This window comes from Desmodus rotundus, chromosome 2 (genome assembly GCF_022682495.2).
Source record: "Desmodus rotundus isolate HL8 chromosome 2, HLdesRot8A.1, whole genome shotgun sequence".
In the NCBI taxonomy this organism is placed as follows: Eukaryota; Metazoa; Chordata; class Mammalia; order Chiroptera; family Phyllostomidae; genus Desmodus; species Desmodus rotundus.
In genome coordinates, this window is record NC_071388.1 from 209,236,544 (window position 1) to 209,251,730 (window position 15,187).

The following is a 15,187-nucleotide window of genomic DNA, read 5'->3' on the forward strand; positions in this document are numbered from 1 at the left end:
ACTGAGCGGCGGCCCTGCGGGGCCCGGCCTGCGGAGCCGGCAACACACTGTGCTTCCTTCTCAGGTGTGGCCGGACCCGTCCCTTCGGTCCTTTCATCACTCCTCGGACGCTGGGCTGCTGCCACCGCAGGGCCCACAGCCTTCACGGTGGCGGCGGCGGCGTGGGGTGTGGGGTGCAGAACAGCAAGGAGGAGGGCGGCGTAAGGTTGGAGAAAGAACCCAGGCGAAAAGACGGAAGGACGAGCGGAGGGCATTCCCACTGGTCTGCCAGGCCCCGCCCCGCCCCGCCCCGCCCCGCCTCGCCTCTAGGGCTAGGCCCCGCCTCTAGGACGCGCCCTCGCCCCGCGGCCTGCCGGGAGACGTAGTCCAGAGCCTCTCAGAGAGCCGGACTCGGAGTCCCAGCGAGCCCCCTCGGCCCACCTCTGGACCGCAACACCACCCCGCCCTGTGGCCTGCCGGGACTTGTAGTCCGCCACCGGCGGACGTCCAGGCTCGGGGCGAGTGGAGAGACTCGGTGTCCCAGAGAGTCCCGCGCTGGGCCACGACGCCGCGCACCACCTTCGCCGTCGCTGCCGGCGGCGGCCTTTCTCCGGGCGACGCCGCCGCTGCCGTTGCTTCGTGGGTTGAAGGGCCCGGGCGTCCCGGGGCGAGCGGAGACTGCGGGTGGGAGCCTGTGCGGGCCCTGCGGAGCGGGCCGGGGGAGGCCGGGATGGCGCGCCCCGGAGGTGGGCGCGCTGCCGGGCGAGCCCGCGCCTGGGGCGGTTGGGGAGGGGCCGAGCGGTGGGCTAGTGGGGCGGGGGAGGAGGGGCCGGGGGCGGGCCTGTGAGAGCCTGCGAGCTGGGGGCTGCGATGGGAAGGGCTTCAGGGAGGCCCAGCGCGGGCGGTGCCCTGTGGGGGGTCGTTGGTCGTGGCGGGCGCACATAATTGGGTATTTTTTTCCCGGGCTGGGGGGCTCTCCTGACTCCAGCGCGCCCCGTCCCCAACCGAGCTGATTCTCAGACGGTCGGAGGAGGGGGCGGCCTCCCTGCCCGGGGAGCCCGGGTGCTCTGAGCGGGGCACCGAGCTCGCCTGCTCTCCCTGCAGTTGACTGAAGCGAGCGTTCGGGTTCCAGAGCTCCCGGCGGGATCCAGGGGCCTCCTGGGGCTGCACCGGATGGTCTGAGGGCGGCGCAGACATGGCTCACCTCAGGGGATTCAGCCAGGTGAGGGTGGAACTCTGGGCTGTGAGCGTACGCGTGCTGAGCCCCCTGGGACGGGAGCACCGGCTGCAGAGTGGTGCAGGGACATCTTATTGCGCCAAGAAGTCTCTGTGGTACATGATCCTGGGGTTTCAGAGGAGCCCCCCAGGGTTTTGCATGTCTGGGCAGATTGGGGGGCGGGGCTGACGCAGGGTAGCCCGGGCAGCGTTTTGTGGGGCAGACGCCCCCGTTCGCGGTTAGTGTCAGGATCGGTGGCCAGTGTGCAGAAACCTGTCTGGGGGCGCGGCGGGGCGCGAGGGCGGGAGCCTGGGCCTGCGCCTCGGCAGGGACGCGAAGGTCGGAGTCCACCCTGGAGGCTGGGCCTGGGCTGGGGACGGCTGGGGATGTGGTTAAGCAGTTGCTGTCCATGAGTTCGTGTGTGGGGAAAGCGAGGACCTGGGCGCGTTTTCGTTGACCGGAGGCGGAGAAGGCTGGTCTGCCGGACGTGGTTTGCTCAGGCCCCGTGTGCTTATCTGGATGATGCCTGCTGTCCGCTGTCCTCTCTGGCTATTGGATCCTGTAATTGGCGACACTGGCTGTTCCCGGGGACCCTCTGCTGTGTGCCCTGAGTTTGCCTGGAAGGAGGACCTGCTGCTCACCACCGAAAGGGGGTGTGTGTGGACGGCTGGCTGATGGTCTGTATCTCCTCCCTTTTGTAATTTCAAAGCAAGTGCGATGTGATGCTGATTTGAAGTGCCAGCTCGGGCAGATTTGGGCTGACTGCAGTCAGGTGTGGGAAGGGTCTCTGAGACAGTCCTCGCCTTGGCGCAAACAGTGTGGGGGGTCAGTGGGGACGGCGTGCCGGGGGCGTGTGTCCACATGTGGCCAGGAGGAGTGAGAGCCAGGGTTCACTCCAGACCCAGCTGGGCTCTTTGGAGAGACCCGGGAGGCCGAGCACAGCTGTTGGGCAGGGCACCTGGGACCAGCTGTGGCCACAGATGGGGACAGGGGTTTGCTGACTGGTGCTGAATTATGTGACGGGTTTTCATTTGCATCTGCCCTGTGTCTTTGGTGAATTAAGTGACTAAGGCCCTGGGGGAACGTCTGCCACCGGCTCATCTTTAAGGGCTGCAGGTGTAGCTCCCAAGGGTCCTGTGAGCCACCTCTGACCCGTGTGCTGACAGGGCTTGGCCTGGGTCTCCAGTCAGACCGGGGAGGGGATGCAGGCGAGGAGGAGCTGGGGAAGCAACCCCAAAGGAAGGAAGCCCCCTCTGTCCTCTGACCAGACAGCACTTTTCTGGCGATGTTGTTGCTGCCCTGTGGGGTGGTCCCCCACAGCCTGTGCCCCGGCCTTGGCCTTGCGCGCCCCTCCTCCTCACTAGTTTCTGCCCCACCTGCAGGGTCGGAGTGGCTGGGGTGTTCACTGGCTGCCGCCTGTCATGTGGGCAGCGACAGCTTGGCTCCTCTTGTTTTCTGGGATGACGCGAATAGCAGACGCACCGCCGTGCGGTGGACCCAGATCTAGCAGCACCAGGGCTGATTCGGAGAACGAGGGTCTTGACCGCCAGAGCTGGTCAAGCGACCTGAGCGAGTGCCCCGGCCACGTGCTCTGCACAAGAGGACAGCCCTTCACCCGGCAGGGCGGGGTGGGGATGGGCCGTCCCTGAGACTGCAGGCGGCACCAGGTCACAACCAGGACTCTCCCCGTCACTCTGAGCTGCAGAGTGTGAGAGCTGAGGGTTCGGGTCCCCCTTCCCTGTCTCTAGCTCCGGGGTGCACTGTGAGGGTGCTGCCCGGGGTCCCCGCGGACGGCTGCGGTGGGCCAGACGTGGCTCTGGCCCTGTGTGCAGAGTGAGTGATGCGGTGTTGTCGGCAGAGCCAGGCAGGAGGATGTGTCACCAGCCGAGGCCTGAGAGTGGTTGGGGGCCCCTGAGAGCTGGAAGGCAGTGGTGCCGAGGGTGCTGCCAGGCCTCGGCCCCTCTAAGTCTTCTCTCAGGCCCCCTTACAAGGAGAGGGACTGTGCTTGCGGTGACAGAGGACACAGGTAAGGGCACTGGCTGGTCTGGAGTCACTGCATGGCGTCCCGCAGGAGCTGGGGGCAGCCTGCAGGCGCCCCTTCAACGCTGTGGGCGAGGAGCAGGCCAAGAGGAGCCCTCTCCAGACTGCAGTCCACATGTGGCTGAGTTTCCCCGCCCGGATCGGAGCCGGCTCTGCCCACAGCAGGAAGGTGTCTCGTTCTGATTGCTAAACTGTCAGCGGTGTGGGCCGTGCGTTGAGGAGAGGCAGCTATTCCTTCTGACCAGTGCACTCTGCTTTCCCTGTCCTGCCCTCGACCTTGCCATTGGCCACACGCACCTGTGGCTGTCTCTCCCTCCACGTGCACTGGGCTGCCAGTTCCGGTGAGGGTGTGATAAGGGCCACATTCCTTTACCAGCTGAGCCGGGGTGCAGTGGACACATCACCAGCTGGCTTGGGGCACCTGCTGTGGCCACAGCCCGTGGCCCTGCCCAGCCTGCCTTGTGGGACAGGGTTCTGTTCGAGACGCTGCTTCTGGCCCTGGCGGTGCCCGCTTTCCTGTCGCCTGTGGCCCTCACTCCTCTGGCTTGCCTGGCACCCAGAATCAGCCTCGGTGTGTTCACAGGTGTGGGCCCCTTCCACCCTGCAGGTTAGGAAGCCCAGGGAGGCAGGTTTTGATTGACGTGTAGTATCAGTCTGCAGCAGGTAGGGCTGGGATGGAGCTCTGCCTGGGGTGAGCCCGGGAACGTGGCGTGAGCGTGTGCTCTGCGGGCCGCACTCCCTCCCTGGGCTGCTGCCTCAGCTCCCAGCGCAGCAGGTGTGGTTTTGTCACTTCACATAGACCCTGCTGCAGGTGCTTGGGTGGGAGGGTGGCCTCTTCTGAGGCAGAGGTGCCTTGGGGGTTTGAAGCCTGCAGAGCTGGAATCTCTCCTGCCTCTGTCCAGACGTGATGGTTGACTCTGACCCCCAGCCCTTCCCAGGCCCTGCCAAGGCCGCCGAACTACGCGTGGGTCCTGGGCACCCGGTGCCTGCGTCCCTGGGCCTGCGAGGGCCAGCCTGGCTTTCTGAGAACACGTCTGTGGGGATGGGTGGGGCGTAGTATTCTCAGTGGCCAAGAAGCCACGTGGGTAGGGGCTCAGGGACGCCCAGGGTGGCCCTGGCCATCTCTTTGGTCTTGCTGTCCTTCCCCACGCAGCCCCCACGCGGATCCATCTCCGCCCCGACGCACTGAGGTCGCTGTCCAAAGTGTGGTTTTTGGCCCTGGGTGCCATCTGCACCAGCAGCTCCCCACCTTCCAGGCCTTGTTTGTGTTTAAATCCGAGGAGCTTGTGGGGGCCACGGTCTGTGATACCTGAGTGTCCGGGGTGAAGCTCCGGGCTGGTGTGAGGGTGCGGTGTCCCGAGAACTGGCAGGGGTGGGGGTGAAGGGAAGCCCTTTCTGAGGGGTTTGGCTGCCAGGCTGCGAAGTGTGTTGGTGCTCACTGGGGTGTTGTGTTTAATTAAGAGAGTCTTTTTAAGCAGTTTTTTTTTTTTTTAAGAATTTATTATTAGAGGGGAAGGGAATGAGAAACATCAATGTTCAAGAGAAACATTGATTAGTTGGCTCTCGTACGTGCCCTGAGCGGGAATCTAACCGGTGGCCTTTTGCTCTGCGGGATGCTGCCCAGCGCACTGAGGCACACCAGTCAGGGCCCGAGCAGCGTCAGGGTTACAGGAGAGGAGTGCGAGCTGGGAGCTGCGGTGCGTCCCTCACCCCAGGGTGCTAGCCTGCAGCGAACGGCTCGGGGTAGTGAGTGACGTTTGTTACAGTTGACAAGTCAGCGTGGGCACGTCCCAGGGTGGTCTCACTGCCTGAAGTCTCCGTGCTCCACCTGCTTGTCCCTTGTAACCCATCAGTGTGCCTCGCTCAGTCCTCCCCGCCCGTGGGTGGGCAGTGGGCACCACCTTCATGGCTCCCCACCTGCCCCGCAGCCCATGCCTTGGCTGGGGCCAGGCCTCTGTGCCTGCTGAGGGCCTTCCCTGGTGTGGAGGGCACACTGGCGTTTTCTGAACTAAAAGGAGAGAAGAAATGGGAATAGGACTTGGGCGAGCTCCTGGTACTTGGGATCCGTGTCCCTGCGGGGCCGCCCCCCACTGACGGGCCACCTGCCCCCGTGTCCTCAGCACCCGCGTGTGGACCCGGAGGAGCTCTTCACCAAGCTGGACCGCATCGGCAAGGGCTCCTTTGGGGAGGTTTTCAAGGGCATCGACAACCGCACCAAGGAGGTGGTGGCCATCAAGATCATTGACCTGGAGGAGGCGGAGGACGAGATCGAGGACATCCAGCAGGAGATCACCGTGCTCAGCCAGTGCGACAGCCCCTACATCACCCGCTACTTCGGCTCCTACCTGAAGGTGCCGGGAGTGGGGCTTGGGCTCAGGTGGATGTCTGGGTTTCCTGGGGCTGGGGCTGAGCCCAGCAGGCCCTGCCCCTGCCCCCAGGTGGGAGCAGTGTTGGGGGGGGCCTGTTTTGAGGCCAGGGGGCCCTGACAGCTGAGCATGGGCACAGCTTCACGGTAGAGTGGGCCCCCAAAACCACAGCCCCAAGGGCCAGGCAGGTGGTCTCATCTTCAGGCGGAGCCCTGGGAGGAGCAGGGTGTGAGTGGGGTCCCCAGGGTCTGAATTGGCCATGTGACCTGCGGGCTGGGGCAGTCTCTGGGGATGGCATGTGTGAAGCCCTGTGGGGAGCGCTCTGGGGCACGGGGTGTGTGCGGCTTTGACGCCGCGTGTGGGCTGGTCAGCCATCTCCCGCAGGTCCCTGGCGGAGTGTTACAGGGTGGGCTCTGCTGCTGCTCTGAGCAGAGCTGCTGTCACAGGTGTGAAGGGGGGCGGGGACGCCAGGCCAGGCTGCTGGAGCCCCTTCCTGGAGGCCCCAGGGACGGAGCCCTGCCAGGTGGCGTGTGTCGTGGGGATGGGGAGAGCTTGCTGGCTGCTGTGGGCTGACAGGCGTCTCTCTGACTCCAGAGCACGAAGCTGTGGATTATCATGGAGTACTTGGGCGGTGGCTCTGCGCTGGACCTGGTGAGGTGTAGGCTGTAACCTTGGGCAGCGTGCCAGGGTGCCGGGGGCCGGACCAGAGTGACGATTGCCATGGGGTTGTCCCTGCTGTGACCTTGGGCTCCCCTGGGCCTCTGCTTCTTGGCTGTCTTGGTGCATTAGGTGACAGCCAGGAGCTGGCTAAGCCCATACCAGGTGCTGGTTTTAGTCCTGCGCCTCTGCTGGGGACCCCAGACACACAGGCTCAGGAGTATGGCCAGGACTCCATTCTCATCTATTACCTTTATAGCAAAGGCAAAGGCAGTGAATGTTCTGGACAGACACCCTGCCCCCACCCACCTGACCCACTTCTAGAACTTTGTCTTACTTCCAAAATTGTTAACGGAGTGGGCAGCCCCGCCGCCCACAGGGTCACCCCCTGGTGGAGAGGCGGTTGATCTTGGTCCTTGGTGAGGGTCTGGGTGGTATGGAAGCAAGGGCGGGGTGGCCTGGGTGGAGGGAGCCTGAGGCCCCGCTGTTCCGTCTGTGCAGCTGAAACCGGGCCCTCTGGAGGAGACCTACATCGCCACCATCCTGCGGGAGATCCTGAAGGGCCTGGATTACCTGCACTCTGAACGCAAGATCCACAGAGACATCAAAGGTCCCTTGGGCGCGGCTCCCGCACTGGGCCTCTGAGCTTCGTGACCCGGGAAGGCCGGGGCGTGGTGGGGCGTGGCGCCGGGTGCCTAGGGGGTGGGGATCTGTGTGGCTCAAGGGCCCTGAGGTCTGAGCAGGGGCAGTCAGCTCTGCTGCCAGAAGATACAACCCGCAACAGGGAGAACTCTTAACACTGGGTCCCATGTGGGGAAAACACCTACTGTGTGCCCAGTGTGAGAAGGGACCTTACTGAAGCTGACAGTGCACATTCTTGTTTGTGTCAGGTGTGAGCTGGCCCTGCTGAGTGAGGGAGGGCCGTGGCTGAGGGCCTGACCGAGGGTCTGACCGGAGACACTGGTGGGGTGAAGGGGAGTCTCAGGGTCGCCTGCCTGTTGGGCAGTTTGGGAGAAAAAGGCAGTTGCTCTGTTCTTGGATCTGCCATGCAAGACGATCCCTGGCGGGGCCCTGGAGCTCGGGCTGGGGGTGTGCGCAGGGTAGGCCCCTCACGCTGGCTGGTGCCCGCAGGCATTGCCCTGTGGCCTTGGGTCTGAGGGTGGACAGACCTGGCCCTGTCTCTGGCCTGCTGGGTGGATACGCTGAGGCCCTGGGGACAACTCTGCTGGTGTCCCCAGGAGTCCAGGTGGCTGCCAGCAGGCACGTCTTCAGTGGCTGCACACAGGGTGGGGTTCCGAGGGTGACGCCCTTCCGTCCTGTGTCGAGCAGCTGCCAATGTGCTGCTCTCAGAGCAGGGTGACGTGAAGCTGGCGGACTTCGGGGTGGCAGGGCAGCTCACAGACACGCAGATCAAGAGGAACACGTTCGTGGGTACCCCCTTCTGGATGGCGCCCGAAGTCATCAAGCAGTCGGCCTACGACTTCAAGGTGCGCACGGCGGGCGTGAGGGGAATGTGGCGGGGCTTGGGGTGCCTCTGGCGGCAAGTGTCCTGTGTGGCTCTGTGCAGGCTGACATCTGGTCGCTGGGGATCACAGCCATCGAGCTGGCCAAGGGCGAGCCTCCAAACTCAGACCTCCACCCCATGCGCGTCCTGTTCCTGATCCCCAAGAACAGCCCGCCCACGCTGGAGGGCCACCACAGCAAGCCCTTCAAGGAGTTCGTGGAGGCCTGCCTCAACAAGGACCCTCGATTTGTAAGCCCTCCTGGGCTGGGTGAGGGGGGCTCCAGCCCTCTCTGGGGGTCTGTCGTGGGAGCTGGGAGGTACAGGGCCTGTGCCCAGTGACGCGTGGCCACCCCCCACAGCGGCCCACTGCCAAAGAGCTCCTGAAGCACAAGTTCATCACGCGCTACACGCGGAAGACCTCCTTCCTGACCGAGCTCATCGACCGCTACAAGCGCTGGAAGTCTGAGGGGCACGGCGAGGAGTCCAGCTCCGAGGACTCGGACATGTAGGCCTGCCTGTCCTGCAGGGCACCTGCCTTGGGCTGTGGCACTCGAGGGCCCACACTCCAGGGCAGGGACTTGGGTGCTGGTTGCTGGTGCCTACGTGGTCACCTGGCTTCTGCAGTCTGGGCGCAGCCCTACTCAGCATTTAGGACCGTGAGGCTGCCTCAGAGAGTAGCATGGGGGTGCCAAGGGGTGTGTCCTGGCCCTCGGGGCTCTCATGACGCTTCCCCTTTGCTGCAGGGATGGAGATGCTGAGGACGGAGAGCAGGGCCCCGTCTGGACATTTCCCCCCACCATCCGGCCAAGCCCACACAGCAAGCTGCACAAGGGGACGGCCCTGCACGGTCCCCAGAAGGTGTGGTCCTGCGTGTTGGGGGGGCCTGTCAGCTGAGGGAGAGGCTTGGGGGTGGCGCCCGCCCCCAGCTCTTGTCCTTGTGTGCCTTTTAAGGATGCCAAAAATGGGGTGTGGCCTCTGCTCTGCTAACCCGCTGTGGCCTTGCTTCTGCAGCCTGCAGAGCCTGTCAAGAGGCAGCCTCGGTCCCAGTGCCTGTCCACGCTCGTCCGGCCTGTCTTTGGAGAGGTGAGGGCCAGGTTGGGGGCCCTTGGGGCAGGGGCCATAGCACCCTGTACAGGGTTTCCACATCCCTTGGGGTTGGTGGTGGTTTGACCCAGGGGCTAGGGCTTTGTAGCAGGACTAGAAATGTCTGGGACTGGCGGCCCTGACATGATCCTCTCAAGTTCCCGGGCCTGTGTCTTCTGGGGTCCCAGGATGGCTTTGAACTGCAAACACACGGGTGCAGAAGCACCTGAGAGTTCTTGGTGTCAGGCCCAGGGCAGGGAGGCTTCAGGGTGGCTGACTCCCAGGGCTGTGTTGCCTGCTGATGGGTGGGTGGCGGCCTCCTGGGTGACCCCAGGAGGACAGTGTAGCTGGGAGCCCCACATCCTGGACTCAGGGTGGCAGTAGGTCACATGACCACTTCCACCTGAGAGCAGCACCTGGAGTCCAGGGCAGGTGGGCAGGGTGCTGCAGGGCCTTCCCAAGGAAGGGGGGCCATCTGGGCAGGACAGGCAGGCTTTGACCCCAACCCCCAGGAGCTCAGGGCTTGTGGGGGGAGGGAGCAAGCCCCTCCCTGTGTGGGAGCAAGCCCCTCCTGTGTGTCAGCGGGAGCAGGGGATGCGCACTGGGAGCTTAGGAGCTCAGGGTGAACACTTGGAGCTGAGGCTGGGCCCCACGTGGGTAGGGACCTGGGGAGCAGGAGGACCTGGCTGCTGTCTGCCAGCCTGCCTTGAGCGTTTGTGTTGTGGGGGCTGCAGGCCGTTGCAGCCTTTGCAGTGAACCCACCGGCGGGGTGGCATAGTTCCACCCAGGCCGGCCAGGGCACCCCCTTGGGGTGCTGATTCTGTGGGCTGTAGGGTGACATGTCCTTGGAGGCATGTAGACTTCCCCCACCAACTCCCCCCATCTGTGTGGGGTTGAGGGGCGTAGCAGGGTGGCTGAGCTGAGCTGACCCGTCCCTAATGCCTCCTTCCCACCAGGCCAGTGGTTCCCACAGCTTGGGGCAGCCAGCGTGGAGGTCAAGGGGCGCACCTGGAAACCCTGAGGGTCAGAGCTGGCGGTCCCACTGTGCACTGCACTCTGGGAGTTAGTTTCTGAGCTGTTCTCTCACGTCCGCTGGACCTGAGCCCTGAGCTATGACCCACAATTGGGAGGAAGCCCTATGGTTAGCTGGGCCCGCCACAGCACAGGAGGCTGTCAGAGACCTCTCTCGATAATCAAGACCCTCAGGTGCTCAGTGAGGCCCCCAAATGCAAGTCGTAGGCAAGGGCCCAAGAAACTTGTAGGACGAGCCTCTGACCAGGCTCTCGGGGGTGTGTCCACAGCTCAAAGAGAAGCACAGGCAGAGTGGCGGGGGCGTGGGCGCGCTGGAGGAGCTGGAGAACGCCTTCAGCCTGGCAGAGGAGTCCTGCCCTGGCATCTCGGACAAGCTGATGGCTCACCTGGTGGAGCGGGTGCAGAGGTGAGGGCCCAGGGCAGCTTTGGGGGTTTCTTTGCTGTCCTCACTCTGGAGGAGGTGCTGGGCCTTTCCTGCCCAACTGGGCTACACTGGGAGATGCTGCTGGCCTCAGCCGGCGCCCCCGGTGGCTTCCTGCGGGGCCTGCACCAGAGCCTGGGGCAGTGATGGGGCCTGTCTCCTCCAGGTTTTCCCACAACAGAAACCACCTGACGTCCGCCCGCTAAAGCTGCTGTCTGTGGAGAGGGGCAAGCTCTGTAAGGACCGTGCTGACTTGGAACCTCTGTGGGACAGGGGCCCTCCACTTCCTTTCCCCTCCCGGCCCAGCTGCAGCTCCCTGGCAGCAAAGACTCATGGAGGACTGTGCAGCCGGCACAACCCCCTCGCCTCCCCTTGGCGGGCTTCCTCTCCTTGGGCTCAGGAGTGGTGGCCACTAGAATGGAAGAGTGGAGACTGTCGGGCACATCAGCCTCCCCCCACCCCGGCCCACGATGGCCCACAGTGGTCGTAGACTTGCCTTGTGGTGTGGGATCAGGTACCGCGGCTTCTTGTAAGTGCACGTGTCAGCCAGAGCATGTGTGTGTGTGTGTGAGAGAGACCTGACCTCCGTGCGTCCCTGTCTGCTCTGAGGTGACAGTGTTAGTTTCCTAGAATGTGGAGAGGCTCCTGCTGCTTTCAATAAAGACCTGACTGGGGACCTGGCTTGAGTCATCACAGCATACGGTGACCTCGGAGGGACCCAAGATAGAACAGAAAGACTGCAGGCAGGCACAGAGAAATGCTGTTTATTTTCTGCCACGCGCACACAAGCACAGGGAAGGCGTGTTTGTCGACTCCCATTTGTTAAGCAACAGCAAGAACTAATAAATTAGAGGCCCTCGCCCTCCCAGGGCACCCGGGGCTTTGGTTTCCACTTCTCCAGAGGAATGTGGGGTGGGTGCCGGAGTGGCTTCTGTTGCACTTCTGTGCCCACCCTTGGCTGACCAAAACTGAAGGACAGGGCAGCCAGGTGAGCTTGTAGTGGCAGCGGGGGGCTGTGGGGCCACCCCAGGCCCTGCTCTGTGGGGAGGGGGCAGAGCAGCAGCACCAGCCTGGTTGCCGCCCTGGGGTTGGGCATTTCCACTTGCACATGTGTTCTTCCTGGGGCCCCACGGGGCCAGCGACTGCAGCAGGTCTTCAGGGGGAAAACGTCCCTGCCGGGTGTCCCTGTGAGGCCACTCAGATGGCTGGCCCGTTGTTGGGAAGACGGGACAAACAGTTGTGAGGCCTGGACTGGCTGTGCTGTGCCTCCTGCTCCATCCTCACTGAGGCAGGAGGGGCTTCATGCCTCCTTGTGGGCCCCTGCCCGCCGGCCCGGCTGAGCTGCTGGCACTCTCGATCACCTCCATCCACCTGGAGGAGGGGTGGCCTGTCAGCACGCCCGGACGCTTGCTTGGGAAGCAGGGCACTTTGTGGCCATCTGACCAGTGGGCTTGTGCTCAAATACTCCCCAAGGATGACCCAAAGTACAGATTGAGTGGGACAAGGGCTGGTGAAAGCCTGGGGAGCCACGTGCAGCCCCAAGGGGGCAGGAGGACCAGGCAGCCCACCGCCATTACCTCCCAAACGTGTATTTGCTCTCAGCCCGGAAGAAGTAGACGTGGGATTTGAACTGCAGCTTGAAGACGTGCTCCTTGTGGATGCCGTCGACCTCGCTGGGGACACTCACACTGTAGCCCAGCAGGGGGAGGCTGGCCAGGGGGTAGTCATCCTGGAGGGCAGGGTAGCACAGCTCTGTGGGAGCTACAGCCACCTGCCTTCCCCTCCTGTGGCAGCGGGGTCACATGGACCACAGGCTGAGGCGCCCGGGGGAGGGTAAGGAGATTCTGAAGCAGGACAGACAGGCATGGCCACCCAGGTCCCCATAAGCACCCCTACCTGGTGGGTTTTGTAGAAGAACAAGCAGAAGTTGGTGAAGACCACCCAAAGCTTCTGCCAGCCGTTACTGTTCTTGAACTTTCTCAGCAGGTACCCTGAAAGCTGGTTCTGAAAGAAGGAGAAGTGTGTCAGTCGGGGTCCCAGGACCCTGGCCCACCAGAGCCATCACCCTCCTGGCTCCATCCCCCCGGGTCTCCTGGGAGCAGGTGTGCTCCCTAAGGATACAGGCTGCCCCCTCAGCGGTCTAACGAGCTTGTTTCCCCCACAACCGTCACAAATGCTCCGGTGTGAGGTGAGAGTGCTGTAACAGACCACGCGGGGTCAAGTCTGGAGGGTCCTTTCACATGGTGGGTGGGGGTGGACGTCCACTCCCTGGGCTGGTGCCAACGCTGCTCTCCCTGCGGCCACCCTAGGGTGACACATCTGTGGTCCTCTCCACACCCAGGTGTGTGCCCACTGAGGATGGCTTATGGGGGACACTCCTGTTCACATGTGCCCCGTGTGTCAGGCCCCACCTGACAGCTGAGCTTGGGGCTCTGTCATTCCTGTCCCCCAAGCTCACAACCCACAGCACGTGGGAGGTGACCTGAGGGGCCAGTGGCCGGATCCCTGACCCATGTAACACTCAGGCACACAGCCCCGAAGGTGGCCCTCACCCCGCTGCCCTGGCTAACCCTGGCAGCTGTGCCCAAGGGGAGAGCGCAGGAGGCAGCTCACTGCGGGCCTGGCCCAGCCCTGCCCCAGCAGCCAGCACAAGCAGAGGGTGCTTGTGCCAGCCCCACCTTGTACCTCGACCGCTGCACTGTGGTCAGCTCGGGAGACGCTGGTGTTCCGGTACCAGCACACGTGCACCGTGGTGTTGGCCCGGTGCTGGCCCTGTCCTTCCAAGGGGCTGTGGGTGCTGCGGGGATCTTCTTCCGACTCCTGCTCCAGAGAGACCTCGTCGGAGGGTTCTGGGGGAGAAGCCCACGCTCTGCTCAGAGATGGACGGGACCGCCCCAGAGAGCGGGGCACTGGGAGCGGGCAGCCGCCCCTTCACGCCCAGGTCAACAGCAGGCAGACAGCAAACCTGCATGGCTTCTGGGGGACGAGCTCACCCCTTCCTGCCCGGGCGCGGCCCAGACAGCTCCTTGTGAAAGAGTGCAGGCAGTGATGCAAGAAACCAGCTTATGGGGTCCCCAGGGGCCTCGTCCAGAACTCACTGCGGGGAGCAGCACAGGTGGCGCTGCCTGGCAGAGCCAGGGTGGTGTCACCGCTGCCCTTTGCTGCTTCAATGGCACCGTTCAGGTCGTGCATCCACTTTTCCTTCTCCAGCCGAGTGCTGCGGAGGGAGGGCCGAGGCTCAGAGCTGGCTTGCAGGGCCCACACAGCCTCTCAGAAGGGGACGGGGTTGGGGTGCCAGTCTTAGGGGTCCACACAACTGGAGTTCTGCTGGGGGCTCCGTCTGCACCCTTTAGCAGCACCTCAGCACCTTTGGGTGGACTGGGGTTCTCTACTGGACAGTTTGTTCCTGAAACAGGGTTTCTGAAGTCTCAGGTAAGAGCCTGGTTGGTTGCTGGATCACTACTAAGCTGTCAGGGTTTCCTGGTGGGAGCTGACTTGCCCTGTTCTGAGAGCTGGATGCCTGGCCAAGAGGAGAGATTTGCTGGGGCCACCAGGCTCCTCCAGGGGAGGGACTGAGCACAGCAAGGTGCTGATGGCTGAGGTGGGGCTGCCCTGTGGCCTTTGAACTCAGGTCACCTCCCCTTGAGCTGATGTGGGAACATGTTGCTTCTGAGCCTGCCTGTCAGCTTCACACTGCACAGCTGGGAGCCCGGATGCAGAGGAAGTGTCGGGCTCACCCCTTAGCCGCTGGCATGACCTTGCCTTGAGTGTGCCAAAGCGCTTGTGCCCCCGGAGGCCAGCCGTCTCTGCAGGCCCGCTCCTGTCCAGCTCTGAGCCTGAGGCACAGGGAGCAGCTGGGCAGGGCCACAGCCTGTCTCGGGGGCAGACTCACAGGTCGAGCTTCCCCCTAGCACCCCACCACGGGGGAGGTAGTGCCCAAGGGGTACATGCCACTCCTACACCTGTGGAAGGACACCTCCCCACTTGGAAGCCCTGCTTCTGGGCCCCAGCCCTACTGAGACACAGACGTGGAGGCTCTCACCTGGCTGCCACCACGACGGTTTTCTGAGCTGCATAAATAGTGAAACAGTGTGCAACTGACCACTCGCTCTCGCTTTCTTCTACCTGTGGGCAGGAGGAGAGGCGGGAGTCTGGGCCGGGAGCAGGGCTGGCTCACGCCACACCTGAAGCACAACACAGGTGGTGTGAAGACTCTGCCATCCAGGTCTACACTGGCTCTACAAGGGGCTATGGGAGGCACGAGGGGTCCCCACGCCGTGGCACCGGCCACCCAGGCGGGTGAGCTGTGGGCCCCGGCACCCAACTACTCACCGGCGGGTCCAGCACTATTAGCTGAAAATCAAGCACAGGAAAAAAAAGTTGAGCATTCTCATTAACAAGGGAGCTGGACAATTCATTTCATAAACTTGGTATCAAAACCTCCACAAAGTCAAAGGAAAAACAGTGATCATCTCTGTGAATGCTGAAAGCAACTGCTAAAATCTGAAGTGTTATTTCTGATAATACCTCTTAGAATCGGAAGGAAACTGTTAGCACGATAAAGGTTGTGTTTCTCAAGCCCAGACCCATCGCCCTTCCCTAGGACCAGACAGTGACAGACTCACTCACTGGACAGACAGGTCCCTGTGCCTGCCCGAGGGGATGCCAGCCACCAAGCCCGATGCGGGCATGAAAGACCTAGAATTGACACGAGCGATTGCCTGTAGAAGGCTTTCAAGGTGGTAGTCTTCCCCTAAATAAGTAAGTAGTTCCACATTTAAGGGGCCCACAACACGTCTGCCAACAGACAGCATGTGTGACAGGGCCTGTAAGATTATGATGGAACTGAAAAACTTTACTTTTTATAAAGTGCAGCACTGTTGGAAAAT

General features: G+C 63.0%; 2 protein-coding genes across 16 annotated transcripts in view; one reads left to right on the plus strand and one right to left on the minus strand.

Annotated features, from left to right (window-relative positions):
• Positions 1–478: 478 nt before the first annotated feature.
• On the plus strand, positions 479–10,974 carry STK25 (serine/threonine kinase 25). Of its 4 annotated transcripts, none has more exons than XM_053919355.1 (12): positions 479–618; positions 1,084–1,201; positions 5,356–5,586; positions 6,196–6,252; positions 6,760–6,868; positions 7,588–7,745; positions 7,826–8,011; positions 8,122–8,267; positions 8,506–8,620; positions 8,774–8,845; positions 10,147–10,283; positions 10,465–10,974. In XM_053919355.1, exons 2-12 carry the CDS (start codon positions 1,175–1,177, stop codon positions 10,502–10,504), a joined length of 1,278 nt encoding a protein of 425 aa, XP_053775330.1. In that variant the 5' UTR covers positions 479–618; positions 1,084–1,174; the 3' UTR covers positions 10,505–10,974. The 4 variants fall into 4 exon arrangements, with proteins under 4 accessions (XP_053775330.1, XP_053775329.1, XP_053775328.1 ...); XM_053919354.1 differs by having other exon boundaries at positions 506–663; XM_053919353.2 differs by having other exon boundaries at positions 528–725.
• A 72-nt stretch (positions 10,975–11,046) lies between these two features.
• Positions 11,047–15,187, minus strand: part of FARP2 (FERM, ARH/RhoGEF and pleckstrin domain protein 2) — an 83,121-nt gene continuing 78,980 nt past the window's right edge. For 6 of the 12 annotated variants that reach the window (XM_045198365.2, XM_045198368.2, XM_053919350.1 and 3 more), the window contains 7 exons: positions 14,631–14,651; positions 14,341–14,423; positions 13,397–13,515; positions 12,984–13,147; positions 12,195–12,302; positions 11,876–12,027; positions 11,047–11,669 (listed from right to left, as the gene is read on the minus strand). In XM_045198365.2, coding sequence (XP_045054300.2) covers positions 11,579–11,669; positions 11,876–12,027; positions 12,195–12,302; positions 12,984–13,147; positions 13,397–13,515; positions 14,341–14,423; positions 14,631–14,651 — 738 coding nt within the window. In that variant the 3' untranslated portion in view covers positions 11,047–11,578. Of the gene's footprint in view, positions 11,670–11,875; positions 12,028–12,194; positions 12,303–12,983; positions 13,148–13,291; positions 13,516–14,340; positions 14,483–14,630; positions 14,652–15,187 lie in introns of those variants that run through there. The other 6 variants (XM_053919351.1, XR_008426240.1, XR_008426238.1 and 3 more) reach the window with 6 other exon arrangements.

Excerpts from the sequence above, each read along its gene's own strand:
- STK25 (XM_053919355.1), top strand. The coding sequence starts at position 1,175 with ATGGCTCACCTCAGGGGATTCAGCCAG. Across the intron at positions 8,621-8,773 it reads CCCTGCACGGTCCCCAGAAG|CCTGCAGAGCCTGTCAAGAG; the intron begins GTGTGGTCCTGC and ends TTGCTTCTGCAG. Across the intron at positions 8,846-10,146 it reads TCCGGCCTGTCTTTGGAGAG|CTCAAAGAGAAGCACAGGCA; the intron begins GTGAGGGCCAGG and ends GTGTGTCCACAG.